This window comes from Pundamilia nyererei, unplaced genomic scaffold (genome assembly GCF_000239375.1).
Source record: "Pundamilia nyererei isolate P.nyererei 1_Seehausen unplaced genomic scaffold, PunNye1.0 scaffold00014, whole genome shotgun sequence".
In the NCBI taxonomy this organism is placed as follows: domain Eukaryota; kingdom Metazoa; phylum Chordata; class Actinopteri; order Cichliformes; family Cichlidae; genus Pundamilia; species Pundamilia nyererei.
Genome location: NW_005187415.1, coordinates 743,354 through 753,876, shown reverse-complemented (window position 1 = coordinate 753,876; position 10,523 = coordinate 743,354). Strand labels below are relative to the sequence as shown.

At 41.1% G+C, this 10,523-nt stretch overlaps 1 protein-coding gene across 1 annotated transcript in view; it reads right to left on the bottom strand.

The window, feature by feature from the left end:
* The window catches only part of LOC102193326 (copine-8), a 104,888-nt gene that overhangs the window by 51,422 nt on the left and 42,943 nt on the right, over positions 1-10,523 (bottom strand). The window contains exon 6 of the mRNA XM_005725098.1: positions 4,793-4,869. Coding sequence (XP_005725155.1) covers positions 4,793-4,869 — 77 coding nt within the window. The remainder of the gene's footprint in view (positions 1-4,792; positions 4,870-10,523) is intronic.

Genomic DNA, 10,523 nt, shown 5'->3' with positions numbered 1-10,523 from the left:
AAATCCACTGTGGAAACTGTGAAACTAAAGTGAATTAAAAACAAAAAGTCAAAATGCAATAACAGTAAAAACAGATTAGAAAATACAAAAGAGATGTAGAGTTTTTAAAAATAAAGTGCGAGACGCCGACTGGAAATGTCCTCGGCACGAATAGAGCATTAATGTGTAAGTGCAACAATTAAGAATACAGACATTGTATTAATGTAACAATCTAAGATGAGTGTTCACAGACTGGCCATAGGTCGGATAGAGTCTGTGCCAGCAGAGGCCTCGGGCATCATTAATACGGCCAGAGCTGCAGCTGAAAACAAAGTGTTTTTGTGGTGAGAGGTTTTGGCTAAGATGGGCGGCAGGATATATTTCAAAAACACGATGTCCGAGGTGGGAGAGATCAGCCATAATGTTTCCTGCTCCGTGTCTTGGAGGTGTGCAGGTCCTGTACAGAGAACAGGCAGCAGCTCTCAGCAGAGAGGATGATGGTCTGCAGTCTGCCCTTTGCTTCGCAGTTAAACCAGGGTACCACATGGTGGCACAGGATGTGAGCATAGACTCAATTACGGGGGTGTAAAAGTGCACCATTATTGACTTTGGCAGGTTGAACTTCTTCAGTCTCTGCTGGGCTTTTGCTGAGACTACTGACGACTCAAGGTCCTGGATGATGATGGTTCCCAGGAAGCAGAAGGACAAAGTGTTAACTGCAGAGTCACACATGGTGAAGGGAGACCCGCATTCCTTCTGGATGCCACAACAATCTTTGCTGTCTATCGAGCACAGTGTGCCAAGAAGTTCTGCTACACTGGATAAATTCTGCAAGTGCTAAAGTAAAATACAGAAAGAAAGAAAGAAATACTAGCAGCATTTAATACTCATAGATTAAAATGTTCTTCAAAAAAGCATAAACTGCTTCCATAAAAATACTTCTATCACATTTCACTGGTACGACAGCATGTACTGTCTAGTGGCTGTAGCTTCAAATTTGTAATGCAAATACGAGAGTTGTGTAAATATTCTCCAGAGGCCCCTGGCAAGAAAGCAAATTAGAATCTTTTTGGAAATGTCAAGCTTTTCCATTAAATTGCTTTTGTTCTATTGAAATTAGAGGTAACATTTTTCTAATAATGGGCATCTCTTGAAGTGTTTACGGCATGAATTTGGAGCAAGGAGAGACAGTGCTGCATAATATCTTTGGACAATTTACCCCAGTATGCATCAGTTTGTTTACATGTGACCTGGTAATGAAATTTAAGTCAGAGCACTCATGTCAAAGTGTATCATATTGTAAGGAGAAGGGCACACGAGGTCTGAGAACCAGGAAATGAGGTTTGTTGGGAGGGTAGCGGGAGGCTCATTAGTTAGGGTAGGTTGTCCAATAATCAGAAACTGACTGAGGCGCAGCAGAGTGGACGTTCGTGAGAGGCAGAGGTGATAAACTTTGACCTACTTTTACATTAATTATTTAAAATGTCTTTCTTATGTTTTTGTAGCCAGCAGTGAGGTCAGCTTTAAAATGTAGGCAATCAGCTGTTCAATCTGTTTCACAGTGAGCGCGTTTTCTACCGTCTAATACCACACGTTACCCCAAATTCATTTTTGCTTTTCATATTGTTATGAAATCTTAGGCAAGGAAATGGTTGTTCGAAGTTTTTTTTGTACGCTTTATTAGTTTACTCAAATGTGCATTTTAACTTTAAGATCTAAATAATAAAACCCATAAATATTAATCTTAAATACTTGTTTTGTCTGCTCTTAAAATTAGAAGAAATAGATGAAAATGAACGTGACTTATTCAAGAAATTACGCTTTTGCCATTACTGCTGTTAAAGTGACCCCTCCTGATGGTTCTAGTGTAAAGCTACAATCATTATTATTACAGTAATTACATTTTATGATAACTAGCACATATACGTTGAATTAGGGAAACTCTAAAGGAGGAGGAAAAAAGGCATGTTGTCCACTTATGGTCACTGATTAAATGTATTCATTATTAATTAAGGTTTGGAGCTCTCTTTAGAGATATATTATCCTCTCTTGATACTGTAAACGTGTACTAAACTTCCAAATGTGTCTGTTTGCACTCAAGCAGAAGCTGCACCTACACAGTTCATCTGTTTCAGCTGTTTGCAATATGGCGGGTGGATAGTGCTAAGTTAGCTGAATGCTACGTTAACCATGTGCCTCACCATTGCTGCACTTGATGATGCGTTTTGCTTCTTGTTGCTGGTTACTCTAAGTGTCTCTCTCACACTCCCACGTGCACACACTCCTAAATGCCCACTGGAGTTACACTGAACAATGCAATATGTTAAAATTGTTAAGCCCCGCCCCCACGTCCTCCGCCTGTCATGTCAGGCTGCAGGTGTATGCCTGACTGTCGCTTACACCCACGCACATATATAAATACAGACACAACCTCCAGAGCCAGAGAACAGCTGTGTGTCCTGCCCCTTCATTTTTAATGAAAGTTGACAGTTTTCCTCATTCTGCACCAAATCACTCTTGACCTCTTATAAACGGTCGATATTGGTCGCACATGTGAATGTAACAAACCTGTTTCATTCAGCGTTGATTGTTTTGCTTTTTTCTCATCTGCATATATTTGCAGAAGCGTGGCACAACATACGGAGAGTGAACGTCTTCAGGACCTAAAGCAACCAACCTCCACATTTTACACAGCCCTGAATATCAAAGAAAGAACTCAATTCACACCCCATAATTTAACTTTTCTTCCACAAACTGCTTTTGTGATAACCAAGGCACAATTTGCATTTGATGTACTCGAGTAGCAAAACAAAGAAGGAGGAGTAACATCTCTATTCCTCAACCGGTTTTAACAAAATGTTTGCAAAAGAACAGGCGCTGAATATTTTCCAATATACACATCCATTCGTGGCGCAGCTGCAGGGGAGGCTGACACACCGGAGCTCCATCAGCTCATCACGCCTCCCCTGTATAGAACGTGCTGGGACCTGAGGTTGGGGTTGTTGTTGTTGTGTGTGGGAAACAGCTGAAAAGCTGCGGCCGTCTGTTAGAGAACAGCAACCGGAATAAAAAGTGTTAAACGTGTGAACTATGTGGTCGGGTCTGTCATTCATGCCACAGTGGTGCCGAAACCCAGGAGACGGCATGGCGGAACCACAACTGGGCCAGTAGTGGAGGCGCTGGCCCGAATGGTGGGCGAGTTCGCAGCCATGCAGAGGGAGCAGGTGGCCAGGCGGAACAGCTGCAGGACTGGTCCGAGCGTGGGATGCAGCTGATAATGAATCTGGCAGCTTGATTCGGTTCCTGGCCGACCCCCACGTGTTCATGGAGGTCAGCGCGCGGGAGGGACCTGCCCAGGCTGAGTCGGAGGTCAGTATGCCGTCTGGACTTGCTCATAACAAGCCGGAGGTCCGCACCCCGAAGCGACCTGCCCAGAAAGAGTCGGGGATCAGAGTGCGGGAGGAACTGTTCTGCCAGAGCTGGTGGACAGCGTGCGGGGAGGAACTGTTCTGCCTGACTCGGAGGTCGCCATGCCGTCCAATTCAAAAGGCATCCTCACCAGAGGCCAGTACGCTGTCTTGACCTGCCTCAGTTCCGCCAGAGGTCAAGATGCTGTGTGGTCCTGTGGAGCTGTATGGCCGCCTGCCAAGCCGCCTATGAGCCCCAACTCGTCACGTCCACCGCTGGACCCGCGGTCGGCCCCCGGATCCACCACCGTCGCTGGTGATGAGGTGGGCCCCCTGGTCAGGCCCGTCATTCATGCCACAAGGACATTTGAGAAAAATTAGAACTTTTATTGCGGCTAGTTTCTTAAACCCCTTCATAAGATTGTTTGAGGGTTAAGAGTTTCTTCTGAGGTAAGATTATTTTAGGGGGCTCATCTTGTCCCCAGAAATATAGCCAAGCAAACATTTTTGTGTGCGTGCAAATGTAAATAATCAAGAGAAATACAACTGAACTATATGTGTGGACCACTCCAAAGACGTGCACGCTTTCCTTCCTCCCCTCTCCATGGGAAACCTGCCTCTGCAATCACCATGGTGATTCCTACTCAACAGGATGACAGTTTTGCTTTGACGTGAAGAGAAGATATGCAGTAAGCACACACACACACACACACACACACACACACACACACACACACACACACACACACACACACACACACACAGGTTGCCAGGTTCTTGACAATGTTATTTCTCCCCTTAACAACGCTCTTTGCAGATCTAAAGGCTCATCGAGGCTTCAAATGAACAAGCTAATTGGATTAAAGAGGCACAATTGAGAGAAAGCCAAGTGGGCTTTCTCATGAGAGAGAAAATATGTAAATAAGAGGAGGCCACTAGAGCAGCATTGTGGACAAGAGTGATAAAGAACCACAACAAGACTGAATTAGCTGCTTACAAATACAATAACGATAACACGAGGACGAATAAAAACAATGCAGGTTTATTTGTTAATGTGACAGCGGTAATCAATTAGCCACTGTGGCTGTCAATAATCAACAATGTATTTAAAAAATTAGCTAATTAGCCCAGGGAAATATAATGGGAAGAGACAAAGATTTGCTCTCACTCATCTAGTTTGAAGAGTCAAAATTTCAAGCTAAATATGTCATTTCTCCATTTCTCTCTGATAAAAACATCTTTATGGTGTTTTTGTGAATCTGGGCTGATGCCACTATCATCAGGCCTGACTAAAATTTGCAGACTGTGGATATAACTCTGCTAGTGCCCCATGCGACTTTTGATCAGATACTCATTGAGATGTCTGCACACCTTTTTCTGCTACAGCTATCTGAGCTCCTACTCACCCAAGAGGTTTTTCCAAGCGACTGCCCAACGATCCGACTATCTCTCCCAGAGTACAGTGGGCTTGTCCGAGAAAGTCCTGCAGAGTCAAGGAGAAAGAAGTGAGCCGACACATGTTTTTTGTCAATCAGACATTGCATTACTCACAAACCTGACCTGCTGATCAATACAGAGTCCACCCCCAAAGGCCCAAGTCTTTTCAAATACCACTACCTTCACCTTTGATAGATCATATTAGCAAGAAGAAACTGAGCCTTCCTCCCACCAGCCCTCACACCTGCCCCAGTGTGCTCCTCCACTTCCTTGGGAAATTAAACTGCCTTCACATATTGAAGCTTTAGAGCTGATGCTGAGAGAGCCAGAGACGTGAGTGCACCCGCAGCATCCTAGAAACCTCATGGATTTAAAACAATGATAAGTTGCTTTTCAGTGTCAAAAATGACCAGCCTTCAGAAAATATGACACCCATAAAACCTTAATTTCTCCCATATAAATATATTTAAATAAGGATTATAGAAACATGCCTTCTTCATGGGTCTTTAACTGGGGGTTAGATCATTTGTCTTTGTTAGATAGTATCTCTAATATTTGACCAGAGCAGCTCCAAGCACCACTAACATATCGGATTCTCTTTGGTCCATTGATTAGCCTCTCAGCTTTATCTCTTCCCATCTATCTCATCACAATTACATTCCTGCAGCCACACAGTGTCAGTCTGCTATGAACATATTTGTTTTGGTGGAAACGTGTGCCGAAATTAGACCAAAATAATAATGATGATAATAATTTCCATCCACCATGTAGAGGTGAACCCGTAAATCCACAATTACCTAGCAACTGTGTTTGCTGCCTACATGAGGTCCATCTGAGAACTGGCTATATGCAACTAATGGCTAAATATATAACAGCATGAACTAGAAAAATATTTAATGAGAAAAATAGCTGTGTGGGTGTAGCACCTTTCAGCACTTTTACTGAAAGGAATGAACTATTTTATGAGATCAGAACGAGGGAATGTGAGCAGATGAATCGAAATCTACATCTTCAAAAGGATTATAATCATTTTGGGGGGGGTATCTCATAGCTTTTTAAAGCTCATATATACAATTTGACAAGACTGTGTTATGACCAGTTTTATCACCTGCAGTATTGGAAGATAACTAGAGGGAATTCACTATTAGCTATTTAATTCTGGAAGTTTCCTGATGTTTAAAAGCTTTAGGCTTGAAACTCTGTTGACTTATAGGCTCAACTGTCACTGTGGGCTTTCATGTTTCTTGATTTCTTATCGATACACAATCGGTGGTTTTACAATAAAAAAACAACGCATGTTTATATAAAAAAAACATAGGAAAGAGGAAACATACCATAATAGCTCATTTCAGGCAGTAAGCCGGTAAAATACTATGTTAGATAATAATTAGCAATTACTAAACTCAAAAAAAACAGCTCAAAACAAATGAGAAGGGGATGTTTTACTGATGGATCATTGCACAGAGAAAGCTGCCTCTGTCCTGACAAAGAAGGAATCACAGCTAAAAGATCTTGTTTAAAAGAAGGACACATATGCTTTTCCATCTGGTGATGTGAAGCTTGAAATTCTTTACCTGCAGTTTATATTTAAACTATTTATTGTAAATGATCAGAAAGCAGATTACAACAATGAAGAGTACCAGTGGTTGTTTCTGCTAGTACCACATTACAGATGTGGTACTAGTGCAGTTTTACTATTGAAACATCTGAAACCTGGCTATTTGTTATGATTTTTAAACCAAAGCCTAAATATTAAATATATTTCTTTTAGCCCAGAAATTAAGCCCAGAAATAGCTACCTCTTACATTAAATAAAAGCCAACCGAACTGGACACACCAACATTGAGTGTTTTATTTTCATCCTTACTCTTTCTGCTTTTCTTTCTATATGCCACACTAGTTCTCACCCAGGTCCCAGCTGAGTCCGCAGCCTACAGCTCCCAATGTTAAAACACCATCTAATGGGTTAACTCCCCGGCTTCCCCCATAGGAGCCGCACCAAGGCTGCTGTCTCTGCCTGTATGAGATTATTGATTTCAAACGAGTGAGCCAAGGGGGAGCAAATCCAGAGCACGGAGGGAAAAGAGAAGAGTGAGAGAACAAGGGTATGCCAATGAAAGAGGATAAAAAGAGGAAAAGAAAAAAGAAACAGCTAGGGGCATCACAAGAGGAAATGATTGCATCCAGTGAGACATCAAACCCAATAAAATAAGAAAAGAAATATCCTGAAGGGAAATATTAAGAGACTAAACCTGCATTGGAGACTGTGTTTTGCACTGTAGCACCCAATTTATCTCCTTTTATTTCATACACTTGTCATATAAACGCCAGCAGTACATTTGCAGTCTTTATAAATGTGAGCAATCAATTTTAGAAACGATGTTCGGCAAAACAGTAAGTGATAAGGTAAAGTATATGGTTTTGGGGTTTTTTTTAAAGGTCAAAACATAAAACACGATTACTGTGGCTCTGCATTAAAATCAGTGTGACTGTTGTACTTCCATTTGCGCCTATTTAGCCGGAGGCCACATAATGATAACGCACAGCAGTCAACAGGTGCATGGGGCCTTAGTGAAGGTGAAATATAAGCCTGGCTACAATGCCTCTACAAAGGTTCCAATTACAGCTATTATTTTTACTTGTATTGGCTTATAACTGGGCTGAAGAAATACCATAAAAGAAGAAAATAGATCATTTTGACAACAGTGTTGCTAGAGGGAGAAAGCAGTCCACGTGTCCTCAGGCATTTGTTATTCTTAATCAAATAGAACAGAGGACATGTTGGCATTTAGATGGAGTTTGGTACACAATGCTCCATTTGAAGTGTACAAAAATGCTACCATTATTTCTTCTTTTGTTTTTTTACATCACCATAAAGGGTATGTGTCTGTAATATGCTACGCAGGCAGACTTGTTGAGCTGGATACTAAACGCCATGCAATGATAAGAACTAATGGCTCCAGTGTTTCACCTTGGGGAAAAGCAGCATTGGCTGTTTGCAGCTGTGCTCAGAGGTAGACGTTGACACAAAAGTCAAGTGAGTGAAGGTTGAAAAGCAAACACACTTTCCAAAAAGTACAGTCTGAAACAAAAGAGTCGTTCAGAGTGTGTAAGACTGTGGTCTGCTTTCACCTGCTGCTTGGTTACAGTTGGAGAAAACAAATATTTGGTTAAATCGAAGTAAAGACTTTGGATAACCTTTTATAAACTTTACAACATGAGATCTACTTTTAAAATGCTCAACTATTCTACATTACTGGACTGACGAGTTCCTAATATAAAGTTCAGTTAAAAACTAACTATCCCCCTCCTTCTTGATTTCTTAGATTTTTTTTCATGTTTGTCACACTTAAATGTTTCAGATCATCAAACAAATTTAAATATCAGAAAAGGATCATAAAAGAAAATACGAAATTGTTTTTTTTCTTTTTTTAATTATTATTTTATTTATTATGAGAAGAAAACAATTCCAACTTACCTGGCCATATGTGAAAGACTAATTACGCCCTAAACCTGATAACAGGTTGTGCCACCCACCCCACCAAGGAATGCAATCAAGCGTTAACTGTCAGTGAGTTGGAGAAATTGTGGTCTACTCTTCCGTTCAGTCGAGTTGGAGAGTTTGAGCGGGGAACTCAAGGGTTAGAACAGGTCACCCACTGATCAGAAGGTTGGTGGTTCAATCCCTGGCTGCTCCATCTGCATGCCAAATATCCTTGGGCAAGATACTGAACTCCAAGCCACTCACCGATGCAACCATAGGAGCGTGAGTGTTAGAAAGCACTTAAGCATAGAAAAAAAGTGCTTGTATAAATGGATGAAGGAGCTAAGGTGTATAAAGCACTTTGAGTGCTCAGGTAGAGTAGAAAAGTGCTATTTAAGAACCAGTTCATTTACTCCTTTGAGTCATTCAGAGGTGGACTTGGTCTATTTTGGATCATTGTCTTGCAGCATAACCCAAATGTGCTTCATCGAATCTGTTCTGAAACATGCAAGTGTGACAAACACAGCAACGTGTGTTATGGACACTGAGTGAAAAAGGAGAAAAGACAGCTGTGTAAAAATGATATCCACTCTGTCATTCTCAGCTCCTGTTTTTATTGCCGTCCATCATTTTCACTGCTGCTGTGACTTTCTGCGACTTGGATAGTCAGGCTCACGTCATTGTCCTGTTACTAGAGCAACCACCATGCTCAAACGTGTCTAAGATATCACCATAAAGCTGATGTTATAAGTACAGGTGTGTGCAAACAAGATTACACTGAAACCCAAGCCACTGAGATATATACACACACAGTGAATCTCACTAAATGGATCAAAGTGATGCATGTAAACAGCTGTTTCCTAAATCACTTGTTAAAGTGCAGACTGATAATATCACTCATGTAGAGAAAAGACAGTTAACAACAGGAAGACCAAGGAAAACCTGGGTGGACATATTTTAAAAAGAGACTAAAAAGAGCAGACATCAAATCAGCATGCTGCATCAATTCAATTCAATTCAATTTTATTTATATAGCACTAAATCACAATACGTCACCTCAAGGCGCTTTATATTTTAAGGTAGACCCTACAATAATACATACAGAGAAAAACCCAACAATCATATGACCCCCTATGAGCAAACACTTTGGTGACAGTGGGAAGGAAAAACTCCCTTTTAACAGGAAGAAACCTCCGGCAGAAAAAAAAATGTGCACACACACATCTGAATACGCGAATATTAAGATTTTTAATGCCAATTCTCTTGTCACCTTATATTCTTATTTATAGACTTTGGTCCATGTAGACAGCCATCTCTTAAAACCTTTGATGTTTTTGTGTTGTTTTGTTATGCATTCAACTGTCACTTTCCTGGGCACACCTGTTCAACTGCTACTTAAGGTAAAGATGTAATCAGCAGAAATTCAATGCATTTAGATGTGTAGACTTGGTCAAAGTAAACATATGAAGGGGGAATACAGATGATTTAAGTGACTTTAAAAGTTGCACAGTAGTTGGTTCCAGATGTGAGTGTTTCAGAAACATTGCCTGGTCTGATGAGTCTTGTTATCTGTTGTGAGTTTTACATGGCAGGCTCAAAATCTGGCATAAACAACATGAAAGCATGGCTCCATCCTGCCCTGTATAAACAGTTCATCCTGTGCTTGTGATATAATGGTGTGGGGGATATTTTTCTGGCACCCTGTGAACCCCTTAGTATTTACCGAGCACCATTTCAACTCCATAGCCTGAGTACCGTTGCTGACCTTGGCCATCCAGCAACACTTATGACCACAGCGTACCAATTTTCTGATGGCTGCTACCAGCAGGATAATACACCATATCACAAAGCTCAGATTACCTCAAACTGGTTTATTGAACATTACAATAAGTACATTGTACTCAAATGGCCTCTACAGTCATCAGATCTCAATCCAATAGAGCACCTTGGGGATGTGGTGAAATGGGAGATTTGCATTATGGATCTGCAGCAACAGTGTGATGCTGTTATGTCAATATGGAATAAAATCTGTGAGGAATTGTTTAATTTATGCCACTAAGAATTAAAGCTCCATGTCCGAGCAAGCTATACCTAACATAAGGGCTACATTTGTTCGGCATAAAGATATATTCAGACCAAACGAAGTTGAAATTGAATCATACAACTCTAGCTGACAATTTCATGAATTCTAAATACATTCGATTTGCACCGACACA